Source organism: Oncorhynchus kisutch, unplaced genomic scaffold (assembly GCF_002021735.2).
Source record: "Oncorhynchus kisutch isolate 150728-3 unplaced genomic scaffold, Okis_V2 scaffold878, whole genome shotgun sequence".
In the NCBI taxonomy this organism is placed as follows: Eukaryota; Metazoa; Chordata; class Actinopteri; order Salmoniformes; family Salmonidae; genus Oncorhynchus; species Oncorhynchus kisutch.
In genome coordinates, this window is record NW_022262823.1 from 159,788 (window position 1) to 179,787 (window position 20,000).

At 46.7% G+C, this 20,000-nt stretch overlaps 1 protein-coding gene across 1 annotated transcript in view; it reads right to left on the reverse strand.

Moving 5' to 3' along the window:
* Positions 1 to 20,000, reverse strand: part of LOC116362711 (calcium uniporter protein, mitochondrial) — a 70,341-nt gene that overhangs the window by 12,935 nt on the left and 37,406 nt on the right. Inside the window, exons 3-4 of the mRNA XM_031816829.1 lie at positions 8,990 to 9,053; positions 60 to 230 (exon numbers count right to left, since the gene is read on the reverse strand). Coding sequence (XP_031672689.1) covers positions 60 to 230; positions 8,990 to 9,053 — 235 coding nt within the window. The remainder of the gene's footprint in view (positions 1 to 59; positions 231 to 8,989; positions 9,054 to 20,000) is intronic.

A 20,000-nucleotide genomic window follows, 5' to 3' on the forward strand; every position in this document is an offset into this window, starting at 1 on the left:
GAGAGACAGAGAGAGAGAGAGGGTTAACTAGCTGTTACATAGTGTGTACTCATCCCTACCTGTAGAGTAGATGGCCACTCGGTCGATGCCCCTGTCCTCTGTCTGCAGCTGTGTGAGAAACACCCCAACACAGTCACTGAGTGGCTTCAGAGTGAACTGGCATCGCTCTCGCCGGGACGGCAAACTGACTGAGATCACCGGCAGTCCATTCTGGTACACCACCGTCACCTCTGAGAGAACATACACAACAACACTGTCAATAAAAACATGTTCATCAAACTCAACCCACATCATGAGAAACCACAGCCAGACAAAACAAGGTGTGTGACAATATTAAACCAGACACTAAACGAGACGACACTAACCCGGACATTAAACAAGACATTAAATCAGACAACACTAAACCAGACAACACTAACCCGGACATTAAACCAGACATTAAATCAGACAACACTAAACCAGACAACACTAACCCGGACATTAAACCAGACATTAAATCAGACAACACTAAACCAGACAACACTAACCCGGACATTAAACCAGACATTAAATCAGACAACACTAAACCAGACAACACTAACCCGGACATTAAACCAGACAACACTAAACCAGACAACACTAACCGGACATTAAACCAGACAACACTAACCAGACAACACTAAACCAGACAACACTAAACCAGACAACATGAGACCAGACAACACTAAACCAGACAACACTAAACCAGACAACACTAAACCAGACAACACTAAACCGGACAACACTAAACCGGACATTAAACCAGACAACACTAAACCAGACAACACTAAACCAGACAACACTAAACCAGACAACACTAAACCGGACAACACTAAACCGGACAACACTAAACCAGACAACACTAAACCAGACTACACTAAACCAGACAACACTAAACCAGACAACATGAGACCAGACAACACTAAACCAGACAACACTAAACCAGACAACACTAACCGGACAACACTAAACCGGACATTAAACCAGACAACACTAAACCAGACAACACTAAACCAGACAACACTAAACCAGACAACACTAAACCGGACAACACTAAACCAGACAACACTAAACCGGACATTAAAACCAGACAACACTAAACCAGACAACACTAAACCGGACAACACTAACCCAGACAACACTACCCAGACAACACTAACCCAGACAACACTAAACCAGACAACACTAAACCAGACAACACTAAACCAGACAACACTAAACCAGACAACATTAAACCAGACAACATGAGACCAGACAACACTAAACCAGGAAACATTAAAGCAGACATACTAAACCAGACAACACTAACCTGGACATTAAACCAGACATTAAACCAGACAACACTAAACCAGAAAACACTAAACCAGACAACACTAAACCAGACAACATGAGACCAGACAACACGAGACCAGACAACACTAAACCAGACAACACTAAACCAGACAACACTAAACCAGACAACATGAGACCAGACACACTAAACCAGACAACACTAAACCGGACAACACTAAACCAGACAACACTCGACCAGACAACACTCGACCAGACAACACTCGACCAGACAACACTCGACCAGACAACACTAAACAAGACAACACTAAACAAGACAACACTAAACCAGACAACACTAAACAAGACAACACTAAACCAGACCACAACACTAACCAGACACACTAAACCGGACACACTAAACCAGACAACACTAAACCAGACAACACTAAACCAGGACAACACTAAACCAGACAACACACGACCAGACAACACTCGACCAGACAACACTAAACCAGACAACACTAAACCAGACAACACTAAACCAGACAACACACGACCAGACAACACTCGACCAGACAACACTAAACAAGACAACACTAAACCAGACAACACTAAACCATCCTCTCCTAGCTACTGTACTCCTCCTCCCTCCTCTCCTAGCTACTGTACTCCTCCTCCCTCCTCTCCTAGCTACTGTACTCCTCCTCCCTCCTCTCCTAGCTACTGTACTCCTCCTCCCTCCTCTCCTAGCTACTGTACTCCTCCTCCCTCCTCTCCTAGCTACTGTACTCCTCCTCCCTCCTCTCCTAGCTACTGTACTCCTCCTCCCTCCTCTCCTAGCTACTGTACTCCTCCTCCCTCCTCTCCTAGCTACTGTACTCCTCCTCCCTCCTCTCCTAGCTACTGTACTCCTCCTCCCTCCTCTCCTAGCTACTGTACTCCTCCTCCCTCCTCTCCTAGCTACTGTACTCCTCCTCCCTCCTCACCTAGCTACTGTACTCCGCCTCCCTCCTCTCCTAGCTACTGTACTCCTCCTCCCTCCTCTCCTAAATACTGTACTCCTCCTCCCTCCTCTCCTAGCTACTGTACTCCTCCTCCCTCCTCTCCTAGCTACTGTACTCCTCCTCCCTCCTCTCCTAGCTACTGTACTCCTCCTCCCTCCTCTCCTAGCTACTGTACTCCTCCTCCCTCCTCTCCTAGCTACTGTACTCCTCCTCCCTCCTCTCCTAGCTACTGTACTCCTCCTCCCTCCTCTCCTAGCTACTGTACTCCTCCTCCCTCCTCTCCTAGCTACTGTACTCCTCCTCCCTCCTCTCCTAAATACTGTACTCCTCCTCCCTCCTCTCCTAAATACTGTACTCCTCTCCTAGCTACTGAGTCCCTTAGTATGAGGTGGTGTCAGTCCCTCGTACTAGTCCCTAGTATGAGGTGGTATCAGCCCCTTAGTATGAGGTGGTATCAGTCCATGGGTATGAGGTGGTATCAGTCCCTTAGTATGATGTGGTATCAGTCCCTTAGTATGAGGTGGTATCAGTCCCTTAGTATGAGGTGGTGTCAGTCCCTTAGTATGAGGTGGTACTAGTCCCTAGTATGAGTCCCTTAGTATGAGGTGGTATGAGTCCCTAGTATGAGGTGGAATGAGTCCCTTAGTATGAGGTGGTATGAGTCCCTTAGTATGAGGTGGAATGAGTCCCTTAGTATGAGGTGGTGTGAGTCCCTTAGTATGAGGTGGAATGAGTCCCTTAGTATGAGGTGGTATGAGTCCCTTAGTATGAGGTGGAATGAGTCCCTTAGTATGAGGTGGTATGAGTCCCTAGTATGAGGTGGAATGAGTCCCTTAGTATGAGGTGGTATGAGTCCCTAGTATGAGGTGGTATGCATCCCTAGTATGAGGTGGAATGAGTCCCTTAGTATGAGGTGGTATGAGTCCCTAGTATGAGTCCCTTGTATGAAGTGGTATAAGTCCCTAGTATGAGTCACTTAGTATGAGGTGGTATGAGTCCCTTAGTAAGAGGTGGTATGAGTCTCTAGTATGAGTCCCTTAGTATGAGGTGGTATGAGTCTCTAGTATGAGTCCCTTAGTATGAGGTGGTATGAGTCTCTAGTATGAGTCCCTTAGTATGAGTCCCTTAGTATGAGGTGGTATGAGTCTCTAGTATGAGTCCCTTAGTATGATGTGGTATGAGTCTCTAGTATGAGTCCCTTAGTATGAGGTGGAATAAGTCCCTTAGTATGAGGTGGTATGAGTCCCTTAGTATGAGGTGGTATGAGTCCCTTAGTATGAGGTGGTATGAGTCCATTAGTACGAGGTGGTATGAGTCCCTTAGTATGAGGTGGTATGAGTCCACTAGTATGAGGTGGTATGAGTCCATTAGTATGAGGTGGAATGAGTCCCTTAGTATGAGGTATTATGAGTCCCTTAGTATGAGGTGGTATGAGGACCTAGTATGAGGTGGTATGAGTTCCTAGTATGAGGTGGAATGAGTCCCTTAGTATGAGGTGGTATGAGTCCCTAGTATGAGGTGGTATGCGTCCCTAGTATGAGGTGGAATGAGTCCCTTAGTATGAGGTGGTATGAGTCCATAGTATTAGGTGGTATGAGTCCCTAGTATGAGGTGGTATGAGTCCCTAGTAGGAGGTGGAATGAGTCCCTTAGTATGTGGTGGTATGAGTCCCTAGTATGAGGTGGTATGAGTCCCTAGTATGAGGTGGTATGCGTCCCTAGTATGAGGTGGTATGAGTCCCTTAGTATGAGGTGGTATGAGTCCCTTAGTATGAGGTGGTATGAGTCCCTAGTAGGAGGTGGTATGAGTCCCTTAGTATGAGGTATTATGAGTCCCTTAGTATGTGGTGGTACGAGTTCTCGCTTGTTTGCATGTGGCTCTCCCTGCTGGAATGTGCCTGTCTCCCTGTCTGTACTTCCCTTTCATGGTGCTATAATGGCTAAGCTATTAAAATCCACTTCAGCTCTGACCGCAATCAACATTCAATTCTCACTGCTATACTCTCTCCCTCCCTCCCTACCTCCTTCTCTCCCTCCCTCTCTACCTCTCTCCCAACCCTGTCAGTTATCCACAAAACAGATGCCAGCTTCTCCTTCACAATGACTGCTGTCTGATGGCTGAGAGAGAGACTACTATGCTGTTAGCTCCAAACTAGTTTGGAGGCCTGATGCTGTACCCCTCTACCTTTGACTGGAGGCCTGATGCTGTACCCCTCTACCTTTGACTGGAGGCCTGATGCTGTACCCCTCTACCTTTGACTGGAGGCCTGATGCTGTACCCCTCTACCTTTGACTGGAGGCCTGATGCTGTACCCCTCTACTTTTGACTGGAGGCCTGACACTCTTGACTGGAGGCCTGATGCTCTACCCCTCTACCTGTGACTGGAGGCCTGATGCTGTACCCCTCTACCTTTGACTGGAGGCCTGATGATGTACCCCTCTACCTTCGACTGGAGGCCTGACACTCTACCCCTCTACTTTTGACTGGAGGCCTGACGCTCTTGACTGGAGGCCTGACGCTCTTGACTGGAGGCCTGACGCTCTTGACTGGAGGCCTGACGCTCTACCCCTCTACTTTTGACTGGAGGCCTGATGCTCTACCCCTCTACCTTCGACTGGAGGCCTGATGCTCTACCCCTCTACCCCTCTATCTTTGACTGGAGGCCTGACGCTCTACCCCTCTACCTTCGACTGGAGGCCTGATGCTCTACCCCTCTACCTTTGACTGGAGGCCTGATGCTGTACCCCTCTACCTTTGACTGGAGGCCTGATGCTCTACCCCTCTACCTTCGACTGGAGGCCTGATGCTCTACCCCTCTACCTTCGACTGGAGGCCTGATGCTCTACCCCTCTACCTTTGACTGGAGGCCTGATGCTGTACCCCTCTACCTTTGACTGTAGGCCTGATGCTGTACCCCTCTACCTTTGACTGGAGGCCTGACGCTCTACCCCTCTACCTTTGACTGGAGGCCTGATGCTGTACCCCTCTACCCCTCTACCTTTGACTGGAGGCCTGATGCTGTACCCCTCTACCCCTCTACCTTTGACTGGAGGCCTGATGCTGTACCCCTCTACCCCTCTACCTTTGACTGGAGGCCTGATGCTCTACCCCGCTATCTTTGACTGGAGGCCTGATGCTGTACCCTCTACCTTCGACTGGAAGCCTGACGCTCTACCCCTCTACCTTTGACTGGAGGCCTGATGCTGTACCCCTCTACCTTTGACTGGAGGCCTGATGCTGTACCCCTCTACCTTTGACTGGAGGCCTGATGCTGTACACCTCTACCTTCGACTGGAGGCCTGACGCTCTACCCCTCTACCCCTCTACCTTTGACTGGAGGCCTGATGCTGTACCCCTCTACCTTTGACTCGAGGCCTGATGCTGTACCCCTCTACCTTTGACTGGAGGCCTGATGCTCTACCCCTCTACCTTTGACTGGAGGCCTGATGCTGTACCCCTCTACCTTCGACTGGAGGCCTGATGCTGTACCCCTCTACCTTTGACTGGAGGCCTGATGCTGTACCGCTCTACCCCTCTACCTTCGACTGGAGGCCTGACGCTCTACCCCTCTACCTTTGACTGGAGGCCTGATGCTCTACCCCTCTACCTTCGACTGGAGGCCTGATGCTGTACCCCTCTACCCCTCTACCTTCGACTGGAGGCCTGATGCTCTACCCCTCTACCTTTGACTGGAGGCTTGATGCTCTACCCCTCTACCTTCGACTGGAGGCCTGATGCTGTACCCCTCTACGTTTGACTGGAGGCCTGATGCTGTACCCCTCTACCTTCGACTGGAGGCCTGATGCTGTACCCCTCTACCTTCGACTGGAGGCCTGATGCTCTACCCCTCTACCTTTGACTGGAGGCCTGATGCTCTACCCCTCTACATTCGACTGGAGGACTGATGCTGTACCACTCTACCTTCGACTGGAGGCCTGATGCTGTACCCCTCTACCTTCGACTGGAGGCCTGATGCTGTACCCCTCTACCTTTGACTGGAGGCCTGATGCTGTACCCCTCTACCCCTCTACCTTCGACTGGAGGCCTGACGCTCTACCCCTCTACCTTTGACTGGAGGCCTGATGCTCTACCCCTCTACCTTCGACTGGAGGCCTGATGCTGTACCCCTCTACCCCTCTACCTTTGACCGGAGGCCTGATGCTCTACCCCTCTACCTTTGACTGGAGGCTTGATGCTCTACCCCTCTACCTTCGACTGGAGGCCTGATGCTGTACCCCTCTACGTTTGACTGGAGGCCTGATGCTGTACCCCTCTACCTTCGACTGGAGGCCTGATGCTGTACCCCTCTACCTTCGACTGGAGGCCTGATGCTCTACCCCTCTACCTTTGACTGGAGGCCTGATGCTCTACCCCTCTACCTTCGACTGGAGGCCTGATGCTGTACCCCTCTACCTTCGACTGGAGGCCTGATGCTGTACCCCTCTACGTTTGACTGGAGGCCTGATGCTGTACCCCTCTACCTTCGACTGGAGGCCTGATGCTGTACCCCTCTACCTTCGACTGGAGGCCTGATGCTCTACCCCTCTACCTTTGACTGGAGGCCTGATGCTCTACCCCTCTACATTCGACTGGAGGACTGATGCTGTACCCCTCTACCTTCGACTGGAGGCCTGATGCTGTACCCCTCTACCTTCGACTGGAGGCCTGATGCTGTACCCCTCTACCTTTGACTGGAGGCCTGATGCTGTACCCCTCTACCCCTCTACCTTCGACTGGAGGCCTGATGCTCTACCCCTCTACCTTTGACTGGAGGCCTGATGCTCTACCCCTCTACCTTCGACTGGAGGCCTGATGCTGTACCCCTCTACCTTCGACTGGAGGCCTGATGCTGTACCCCTCTACCTTCGACTGGAGGCCTGATGCTGTACCCCTCTACCCTTGACTGGAGGCCTGACGCTCTACCCCTCTACCCCTGTATCTTTGACTGGAGGCCTGACGCTCTACCCCTCTACCTTTGACTGGAGGCCTGATGCTGTACCCCTCTACCCCTCTACCTTCGACTGGAGGCCTGACGCTCTACCCCTCTACCTTTGACTGGAGGCCTGATGCTCTACCCCTCTACCTTCGACTGGAGGCCTGATGCTGTACCCCTCTACCCCTCTACCTTTGACTGGAGGCCTGATGCTCTACCCCTCTACCTTTGACTGGAGGCTTGATGCTCTACCCCTCTACCTTCGACTGGAGGCCTGATGCTGTACCCCTCTACGTTTGACTGGAGGCCTGATGCTGTACCCCTCTACCTTCGACTGGAGGCCTGATGCTGTACCCCTCTACCTTCGACTGGAGGCCTGATGCTCTACCCCTCTACCTTTGACTGGAGGCCTGATGCTCTACCCCTCTACCTTCGACTGGAGGCCTGATGCTGTACCCCTCTACCTTCGACTGGAGGCCTGATGCTGTACCCCTCTACCTTCGACTGGAGGCCTGATGCTGTACCCCTCTACCCTTGACTGGAGGCCTGACGCTCTACCCCTCTACCCCTGTATCTTTGACTGGAGGCCTGACGCTCTACCCCTCTACCTTTGACTGGAGGCCTGATGCTGTACCCCTCTACCTTCGACTGGAGGCCTGATGCTCTACCCTCTATCTTTGACTGGAGGCCTGACGCTCTACCCCTCTACCCCTCTACCTTTGACTGGAGGCCTGATGCTGTACTGCTCTACCTTTGACTGGAGGCCTGATGCTCTACCTCTCTACCTTTGACTGGAGGCCTGACGCTCTACCCCTCTACCTTTGACTGGAGGCCTGATGCTGTACCCCTCTACCCCTCTACCTTTGACTGGAGGCCTGATGCTGTACCCCTCTACCCCTCTACCTTTGACTGGAGGCCTGATGCTCTACCCCTCTACCTTTGACTGGAGGCCTGATGCTGAACCCCTCTACCGTTGACTGGAGGCCTGACGCTCTACCCCTCTACCTTTGACTGGAGGCCTGATGCTGTACCCCTCTACCTTTGACTGGAGGCCTGATGCTGTACCCCTCTACCCCTCTACCTTTGACTGGAGGCCTGATGCTGTACCCCTCTACCTTTGACTGGAGGCCTGATGCTCTACCCCTCTACCCTTGACTGGAGGCCTGACGCTCTACCCCTCTACCTTTGACTGGAGGCCTGATGTGGTACCCCTCTACCCCTCTACCTTTGACTGGAGGCCTGATGCTCTACCCCTCTACCCTTGACTGGAGGCCTGACGCTCTACCCCTCTACCTTTGACTGGAGGCCTGATGCTGTACCCCTCTACCCCTCTACCTTTGACTGGAGGCCTGATGCTGTACACCTCTACCTTCGACTGGAGGCCTGACGCTCTACCCCTCTACCTTTGACTGGAGGCCTGATGCTCTACCCCTCTACCTTTGACTGGAGGCCTGATGCTGTACCCCTCTACCTTCGACTGGAGGCCTGATGCTGTACCCCTCTACCTTTGACTGGAGGCCTGACGCTCTACCCCTCTACCTTTGACTGGAGGCCTGATGCTCTACCCCTCTACCTTCGACTGGAGGCCTGATGCTGTACCCCTCTACCTTTGACTGGAGGCCTGACGCTCTACCCCAGTCAAACTGAGCACCAACTCAAAGTCTACTGTTCCACAATGACACCTCTTGCTGGCTGAAAAATATATTACGACTCAGCTGTCAGCACCAAACCACATTAACCAGACTGTTTATAAAACACTCACCCTCTGGAGTGGCTGACGTACACAGCAGCCTCTGGCCATGCCACGAGGGGTCGCCACTCCAACCCTGGGGGGGGGGAGAGAGAGAGAGAGGAGAGAGAGAGAGAGAGAGAGAGAGAGATGGAGGGAAGAATGAAGAGAGGGAGGGAAAGAGGTAAAGAGACAAGGAGGAAGGGAGAGGGAGAGAAATAGCGAGAGAGGGAAGGAAGGAAGGATGGAGAGAGGGAGAGAAAGAGAGAGAAATAGCGCGTGAGAGAGAGGGAAGGAAGGACGGAGAGAGGGAGAGAAAGAGAGGGAAATAGCGCGTGAGAGAGAGAGAGGGGGAAGGAAATAGGGAGAGAAAAGAGATTAAATATTATACTGACAAATTGAAATCGGAAATTGTTACGATTTTTAAGAGGTACAGTTTATATGAGAAAATCAGTGAATATAAATACATTCATTAGGTCCTAATCTATGGATTTCACATGACTGGGAATATGCCTCTGTTGCTCACAGAGACCTTAAAATAAATTGACCTCACAACATACCTCAAGATCTCATCATGGTATTTCTGTGCATTAAAATTGCCATTGATAAAATGCAATTGTGTCCGTTGTCCTAAACTTATGCCTGCCCATACCATAATCCCACCAACACCACTCTGTTCACAACGTTGACATTAGCAAACCGCTCGCTCACACGACGCCATACACATGATCTGTGGTTGTGAGGCCGGTTGGATGTACTGACAAATTCTCAACAATGACGTTGGAGGCGGCTTATGTTAGAGAAATGAATATTAAATTCTCTGGCAACAGCCCTGGTGGACATTCCTGCAGTCACCATGCCAATTGCACGCTCCCTTAAAACTGGAGACATTGGTGGCATTGTGTTGTGCAAAACAAATGCACATTTTAGAGTGGACTTTTATTGTACCCAGCACAAGGTGCACCTGTGTAAGCTTCTTGATATGCCACACCTGTCAGGGGGATGGATTATCTTGTCAAAGGGGAACTAACAGGGATGGAAACAAATTTATGTGCACATCATTTTAGAGAAAAAAAAGAAGCTTTTTTTTTTAAACATTTCTGTGATCTTTGATTTGATGAAACATGGTGCGTTTACACTGTAGATCAGTGTATATGTTGAAATAGTATCCATGACAACCACTTGATAAATACAAAATATACATAATGTAGTTAGCCCTCTGGACTTTTTCTACGTTTTGTTTTTGTTTACAGCATTATACTAAAATGGATTAAAAGTGGTTGTAATTTATTAACAATAAAAAAAACAGAAAAAAAGCTTATTTATTTACATGAATTATTATTATTATTATTTATTTATATATTATTTATTATTATTATTATTATTATTATTATTATTTATTTATATATTATTTATTATTATTATTATTATTATTATTATTATTATTATTTATTTATATATTATTTATTATTATTATTATTATTATTATTATTATTATTTATTTATATATTATTTATTATTATTATTATTTATTTATATATTATTTATTATTATTATTATTATTATTATTATTTATTATTATTATTATTATTATTATTATTATTATTATTTATTATTATTATTTACATGCATCAGGCCTCCAGTCAAACCTTTTGCTATGAGTCGCGAAATTGAGCTCAGGTGCATCCTGTTTCCATTGATCATCTTTGAGATGTTTGTACAACTTGATTGGAGTCCACCTGTGGTAAACTCAATATGATTGGACATGATATGGAAAGGCGCACACCTGTCTATATAAGGTCCCACGGTTGACTGTGCATGTCAGAGTAAAAACCAAGCCATGAGGTTGAAAGAATTGTCCTTAAGAGCTCAGAGACAGGATTGTGTCGAGGCACAGATCTGGGGAAGGGTATCAAACACATTTCTGCAGCATTGCAGGTCCCCCCAAAAATGGGCAATATACAGTACCAGTCAAAAGATTGGACACATCTAGTCATTCAGGTGGTTTTCTTTATTTTTACTATGTTCTACAATGTAGAAAGACAAACCCTTGAATGAGAAGGTGTGTTGGAACTTTTGACTGGTACTGTATAGTGCCCATTTTTGACAAGAACTGTATAAAGAGACAAATACCCTTTTACGGAAAACCAGGAACAACAACGGGGCTAAAACGCACACACGCACGCACACACGTGCGCGCACGCACACACGTGCGCGCACGCACACACACACACAGGTGTGACTGAGTAGAGAGAAACTGAATACACTCAGACTGACAGAGTAATGAGAGTCTATATACACACAGGAGAAAACAGGCTACCACACACACACACACACACACACACCACACACACACACACACACACACACACACACACACACACACACACACACACACACACACAGTGTGAGCAGGGAAGGAGGGAGAGAGGGAAGGAGTCAAAGAGAGAAGAAGGGGTAAGAATCATTCTCTCTCTTGTATTTTAGCAACCCTGAGTCAAACAAGGAGTTCCCATATGGGCACTACGTTTTTAATTAGTTAAGAGAGAACACGAGACAACATATCACGACACACATAAACACACATCACATTTTTCACTGTGCAGAGATGAAAGCCTTTTAAGGCACCAACAGTGAGAAGTACTCATACAGTGAGAGAACTGGAGGGAGAGAGAGAGAGAGAGAGAGAATGAGACAGGGAGGAGAAAGAGAAAGGGAAGAACAAGAGCGAGAGGGAAATGGAGAGGGAAGAGAGAAAGGGCGAGAGAAGAGAGAAAGGGCGAGAGAAGAGAGAAGAGAGGGAGGGAGAGAGAGAGAGAGAGAGAGAGAGAGAGAGAAAGAAAGAGAGGGAGGGAGGGAGGGAGGGAGGGAGGGAGGGAGGGAGGGAGGGGGAGAGAGAGAGAGAGAGAGAGAGAGAGAGAGAGAGAGAGAGAGAGAGAGAGAGAGACAGACAGACAGAGACAGACAGAGACAGAGAGAGACAGACAAGACCCCTATTAACCTGTGCATATTTAACACCACACAAGTTAGATGACAATTTCAATTAGAAGCATTTGATTTTGCGTACATCATTTTTGGATTTATCTGCACATGAAACCTGTTTTCACAGCGTAGCCTTAAATATCAATATGAACATTGATAAAGCAGTGGTTCCATTACTAGTTACCTGTCATAGACTGGGTGACTAGACTACTGTCCCACTGATGGCCCATAAAGGGATTTGATGGCTTTCATTCATTCATGATTGATTAGAATGACATATTTCAGAACATTGACACCCTTATTGGTCAATCAGCTTTTCTGAACACTATAGATACAGGCTTTACATAGGCTATAGATACAGGCTTTACATAGGCTATAGATACAGGCTTTACATAGGCTATATGATACAGGCTTTACATAGGCTATAGATACAGGCTTTACATAGGCTATAGATACAGGCTTTACATAGGCTATAGATACCAGGCTATAGATTACAGGCTTTACATGGCTATAGATACAGGCTTTACATAGGCTATAGATCAGGCTTGTACATAGCTAGATACAGGCTTTACATAGGCTATAGATACAGGCTTTACATAGGCTATAGATACAGGCTTTACATAGGCTATAGATACAGGCTTTACATAGGCTATAGATACAGGCTTTACATAGGCTATAGATACAGGCTTTACATAGGCTATAGATACAGGCTTTACATAGGCTATAGATACAGGCTTTACATAGGCTATAGATACAGGCTTTACATAGGCTATAGATACAGGCTATACATACAGGCTATAGATACAGGCTTTACATAGGCTATAGATACAGGCTATAGATACAGGCTTTACATAGGCTATAGATACAGGCTATAGATACAGGCTATAGATACAGGCTTTACATAGGCTATAGATACAGGCTATAGATACAGGCTTTACATAGGCTATAGATACAGGCTATAGATACAGGCTATAGATACAGCTTTACATAGGCTTAGATACAGGCATAGACAGGCTTTACATATGCTATGATACAGGCTTTACATAGGCTATAGATACAGGCTTAGCATAGGCTAAGAGACAGGCTATAATACAGGCTTACATAGGCATAGAGTACAGGCTATAGAAGGCAAAGGCACTTTACATAGGCTATAGATACAGGCTTTACATAGGCTATAGATACAGGCTTTACATAGGCTATAGATACAGGCTATAGATACAGGCTATTGATACAGGCTATAGATACAGGCTTTACATAGGCTATAGATACAGGCTTTACATAGGCTATAGATACAGGCTATAGATACAGGCTTTACATAGGCTATAGATACAGGCTATAGATACAGGCTATAGATACAGGCTTTACATAGGCTATAGATACAGGCTTTACATAGGCTATAGATACAGGCTATAGATACAGGCTTTACATAGGCTATAGATACAGGCTATAGATACAGGCTATAGATACAGGCTTTACATAGGCTATAGATACAGGCTATAGATACAGGCTATAGATACAGGCTTTACATAGGCTATAGATACAGGCTTTACATAGGCTATAGATACAGGCTATAGATACAGGCTTTACATAGGCTATAGATACAGGCTTTACATAGGCTATAGATACAGGCTTTACATAGGCTATAGATACAGGCTTTACATAGGCTATAGATACAGGCTTTACATAGGCTATAGATACAGGCTTTACATAGGCTATAGATACAGGCTATAGATACAGGCTTTACATAGGCTATAGATACAGGCTTTACATAGGCTATAGATACAGGCTTTACATAGGCTATAGATACAGGCTTTACATAGGCTATAGATACAGGCTATAGATACAGGCTTTACATAGGCTATAGATACAGACTTTACATAGGCTATAGATACAGGCTTTACATAGGCTATAGATACAGGCTTTACATAGGCTATAGATACAGGCTTTACATAGGCTATAGATACAGGCTTTACATAGGCTATAGATACAGGCTATAGATACAGGCTTTACATAGGCTATAGATACAGGCTTTACATAGGCTATAGATACAGGCTATACATAGGCTATAGATACAGGCTTTACATAGGCTATAGATACAGGCTTTACATAGGCTATAGATACAGGCTTTACATAGGCTATAGATACAGGCTTTACATAGGCTATAGATACAGGCTTTACAAGGCTATAGATACAGGCTATAGATACAGGCTTTACATAGGCTATAGATACAGGCTTTACATAGGCTATAGATACAGGCTTACATAGGCTATAGATACAGGCTTTACATAGGCTATAGATACAGGCTTTACATAGGCTATAGATACAGGCTTTACATAGGCTATAGATACAGGCTTTACATAGGCTATAGATACAGGCTTTACATAGGCTATAGATACAGGCTATACATAGGCTATAGATACAGGCTATACATAGGCTATAGATACAGGCTATACATAGGCTATAGATACAGGCTATAGATACAGGCTTTACATAGGCTATAGATACAGGCTTTACATAGGCTATAGATACAGGCTTTACATAGGCTATAGATACAGGCCTTACATAGGCTAATAGATACAGGCTTTACATAGGCTATAGATACAGGCTTTACATAGGCTATAGATACAGCTTTACATAGGCTATAGATACAGGCTTGTATAGGCTATACAGGTTTTACATAGGCTATAGATACAGGCTATACATAGGCTATAGATACAGGCTTTACATAGGCTATAGATACAGGCTATACATAGGCTATAGATACAGGCTTTACATAGGCTATAGATACAGGCTTACATAGGCTATAGATACAGGCTTTTACATAGAGTAGATACAGGCTTTACATAGGCTATAGATACAGGCTTATAGATAAGGCTATAGATACAGGCTTTACATAGGCTATAGATACAGGCTTTACATAGGCTATAGATACAGGCTTTACATAGGCTATAGATACAGGCTTTACATAGGCTATAGATACAGGCTTTATAGCTACAGATTACATGGCTATAGATACAGGCTATAGATCAGGCTTTACATAGGCTATAGATAGGCGTAGGCTATAGATACAGGCTTTACTAGGCTATAGATACAGGCTTTAACATAGGCTATAGATACAGGCTTTACATAGGCTATAGATACAGGCTGTTACATAGGCTATAGATACAGGCTTTACATAGGCTATAGATACAGGCTATAGATACAGGCTTTACATAGGCTATAGATACAGGCTATAGATACAGGCTTTACATAGGCTATAGATACAGGCTATAGATACAGGCTATACATAGGCTATAGATACAGGCTTTACATAGGTATAGATAGGCTTTACCTAGGCTATGATACAGGCTTTACATAGGCTAAGAGACAGGCTTTACATAGGCTATAGATACAGGCTTTACATAGGCTATAGATACAGGCTTTACAATAGGCTATAGATACAGGCTTTACATAGGCTATGATACAGGCTTTACATAGGCTATAGATACAGGCTTTACATAGGCTATAGATACGGCTATAGATACAGGCTTTACATAGGCTATAGATATACAGGCTTTACATAGGCTAAGATACAGGGCTTTACATAGGCTATAGTACAGGCTTTACAAGGCTATAGATACAGGCTTTACATAGGCTATAGATACAGGCTTTACATAGGCTATAGATACAGGCTTTACAAGGCTATAGATACAGGCTTTAGCAAGGCCTATAGATACAGGCTTTACATAGGCTATAGATACAGGCTTTACATAGCTATAGATTACAGGCTTTACATAGGCTATAGATACAGGCTATACATAGGCTATGATCAAGGCTATAGATACAGGCTTTACATAGGCTATAGATACAGGCTTTACATAGGCTATAGATACAGGCTTTACATAGGCTATAGATACAGGCTTTACATAGGCTATAGATACAGGCTTTACATAGGGCTATAGATACAGGCTTTACATAGGCTATAGATACAGGCTTTACATAGGCTATAGATACAGGCTTTACATAGGCTATAGATACAGGCTTTACATAGGCTATAGATACAGGCTTTACATAGGCTATAGATACAGGCTTTACATAGGCTATAGATACAGGCTTTACATAGGCTATAGATACAGGCTTTACATAGGCTATAGATGACCGGCTTTTACATAGGCTATAGATACAGGCTTTACATAGGCTATAGATACAGGCTTTACATAGGCTATAGATACAGGCTTTACATAGGCTATAGATACAATGGGCTATAGATACAGGCTTTACATAGGCTATAGATACAGGCTATAGATACAGGCTTTACATAGGCTATAGATACAGGCTATAGATACAGGCTTTACATAGGCTATAGATACAGGCTATAGATACAGGCTTTACATAGGCTATAGATACAGGCTATAGATACAGGCTTTACATAGGCTATAGATACAGGCCTATAGGATACAGGCTATTGATCAGCTTAGGCTATAGAATACAGCTTACAGGCTACATAGGCTATAGATACAGGCTTTACATAGGCTATAGATACAGGCTATACATAGGCTATGATACAGGCTTACATAGGCTAAGATACAGGCTATAGATAGGCTATAGTACATAGGCTATAGATACAGGCTTTACATAGGCTTAGATACAGGCTATAGATACAGGCGTTAACATAGGCTATAGATACAGGCTATAGATACAGGCTTTACATAGGCTATAGATACAGGCTATAGATACAGGCTTTACATAGGCTATAGATTAACCAGGCTATAGATACAGCTTTACATAGGCTATAGATACAGGCTATAGATACAGCTTTCACCACCTGGGGGCGGGCCCGTCAGGAAGTCCAGTACCCAGTTGCACAGGGCGGGGTCGAGACCCAGGGTCTCGAGCTTGATGACGAGCTTGGAGGTACTATGGTGTTGAATGCCGAGCTGTAGTCGATGAACAAGCATTCTCACATAGGTATTCCTCTTGTCCAGATGGGTTAGGGCAGTGTGCAGTGTGGTTGAGATTGCATCGTCTGTGGACCTATTTGGGCGGTAAGCACATTGGAGTGGGTCTAGGGTGTCAGGTAGGGTGGAGGTGATATGGTTCTTGACTAGTCTCTCAAAGCACTTCATGATGACAGAAGTGAGTGCTACGGGGCGGTAGTCATTTAGCTCAGTTACCTTAGCTTTCTTGGGAACAGGAACAATGGTGGCCCTCTTGAAGCATGTGGGAACAGCAGACTGGTATAGGGATTGATTGAATATGTCCGTGAACACACCGGCCAGCTGGTCTGCCGCATGCTCTGAGGGCGCGGCTGGGGATGCCGTCTGGGCCTGCAGCCTTGCGAGGGTTAACACGTTTAAATGTCTTACTCACCTCGGCTGCAGTGAAGGAGAGACCGCATGTTTTCGTTGCAGGCCGTGTCAGTGGCACTGTATTGTCCTTCAAAGCGGGCAAAAAAGTTATTTAGTCTGCCTGGGAGCAAGACATCCTGGTCCGTGACTGGGCTGGATTTCTTCCTGTAATCCGTGATTAACTGTAGACCCTGCCACATGCCTCGTGTCTGAGCCGTTGAATTGAGATTCTACTTTGTCTCTATACTGACGCTTAGCTTGTTTGATAGCCTTGCAGAGGGAATAGCTGCGCTGTTTGTATTCGGTCATGTTACCAGACACCTTGCCCTGATTAAAGCAGTGGTTCGCGCTTTCAGTTTCACGCGAATGCTGCCATCAATCCACGGTTTCTGGTTTGGGAATGTTTAATCGTTGCTATGGAACGACATCTTCAACGCACATTAAAATGAACTTGCTCACCGAATCAGCGTATTCGTCAATGTTGTGTCTGACACAATACGAAACATATCCCAGTCCACGTGATGGAAGCTACAGAAATGAGACTCAACACTAGGGGGCGAGAAGCTACAGAAATGAGACTCAACACTAGGAGGCGAGAAGCTACAGAAATGAGTCTCAACACTAGGGGGCGAGAAGCTACAGAAATGAGTCTCAACACTAGGGGGCGAGAAGCTCTAGGAATGAGACTCAACACTAGGGGGCGAGAAGCTCTAGGAATGAGACTCAACACTAGGGGGCGAGAAGCTACAGAAATGAGACTCAACACTAGGGGGCAAGAAGCTACAGAAATGAGACTCAACACTAGGGGGCGAGAAGCTACAGAAATGACGCTCAACACTAGGGGGCGAGAAGCTACAGAAATGAGTCTCAACACTAGGGGGCGAGAAGCTACAGAAATGACGCTCAACACTAGGGGGCGAGAAGCTACAGAAATGAGACTCAACACTAGGGGGCGAGAAGCTACAGAAATGAGACTCAACACTAGGGGGCGAGAAGCTACAGAAATGAGTAACGAATCATGACAACGAGGTTATAATAACTTCCTTATCAGTTTCTCTTTTCTTATATTGAATATCTCCGTGTTTTAATGCATTAATTAATGTGTTTTGTAGGCTCATGTATTGTATTTTTCCAAGTTACTGTTTTATGCATTGGAGACATCACAAAAATAAGGCTACACATTTTTTTTAAATGGTAGTAGCATCTGTCCACAGACTGTGGGATAAGACAACTACAAGGAGCTAACGAGGAGCTAACGAGGAACTAACAAGGAGCTAACGAGGAGCTAACGAGGAACTTTGTTTCGGTACGCCGATTCTTTGTTCACTGTTTATTTGGACAAATTCAGATTTCGCAGGTGCTCGTATAGTTCGAATTTGGGGGGAAAGTGGAGGGGATATTTGGCTCATAGACGAGCCTGAAACTGTCTTTGTTTAATATCCATCTCATTAGTACATTTCTTTGACACGTCTCACACCAGAAGGAATACCAAGCATCTGACACAACCACGGTTGAGATGCTTTTACTATGGCTAGAAGTCTAGATCTCTTCGGGAGAACACAGGGAGGGAACAGAGAGCCCAGATACAGCCAGCCATCTGCAATGCATCATACACACACACACACACACACACCACACACACACACACACACACACACACACACACACACACACACACACCTCTACAGGGGCTAGTCTGGATACCACATCAAACGGTCTAAAATACCCTACCTCCCTGAGTGTGTGTCAATGTGCAGTGTCATTGTTGACAGTGTGTGTGTGTGTGTGTGTGTGTGTGTGTGTGTGTGTGTATAGTATAGCAGACAGACGACAGCTTGTCATGATGAAAAGCTATATTCTCATCTGAGTCCTGACACAAACACACCAAACACACCATGATACCCGAGGGACTGTGTGTGTCGTAGGGACGGGCATTTGAAATGATTTCACTATTCAAATAATATTATGATATTATTACGGATATCTAAAGAAAAACCGTTATGTGCAGGGGCCGGTGAGGAGCAGGGGCCGGTGAGGAGCAGGGGCCGGTGAGGAGCAGGGGCCGGTGAGGAGCAGGGGCCGGTGAGGAGCAGGGGCCGGTGAGGAGCAGGGGCCGGTGAGGAGCAGGGCCGGTGAGGAGCAGGGGCCGGTGAGGAGAAGGGCCGGTGAGGAGCAGGGGCCGGTGAGGAGCAGGGGCCGGTGAGGAGCAGGGGCCGGTGAGGAGCAGGGGCCGGTGAGGAGCAGGGGCCGGTGAGGAGAAGGGGCCGGTGAGGAGCAGGGGCCGGTGAGGAGCAGGGGCCGGTGAGGAGCAGGGGCCGGTGAGGAGCAGGGGCCGGTGAGGAGCAGGGGCCGGTGAGGAGCAGGGGCCGGTGAGGAGCAGGGGCCGGTGAGGAGCAGGGGCCGGTGAGGAGCAGGGGCCGGTGAGGAGCAGGGGCCGGTGAGGAGAAGGGGCCGGTGAGGAGCAGGGGCCGGTGAGGAGCAGGGGCCGGTGAGGAGCAGGGGCCGGTGAGGAGCAGGGGCCGGTGAGGAGCAGGGGCCGGTGAGGAGCAGGGGCCGGTGAGGAGCAGGGGCCGGTGAGGAGCAGGGGCCAACTGACTGGCGCAAGTTAGACTAACTGACTGGCGCAAGTTAGACTAACTGACTGGCGCAAGTTAGACTAACTGACTGGCGCAAGTTAGACTAACTGACTGGTGCTAGTTAGACTATAGTGACTGGTGCTAGTTAGACTAACTGAC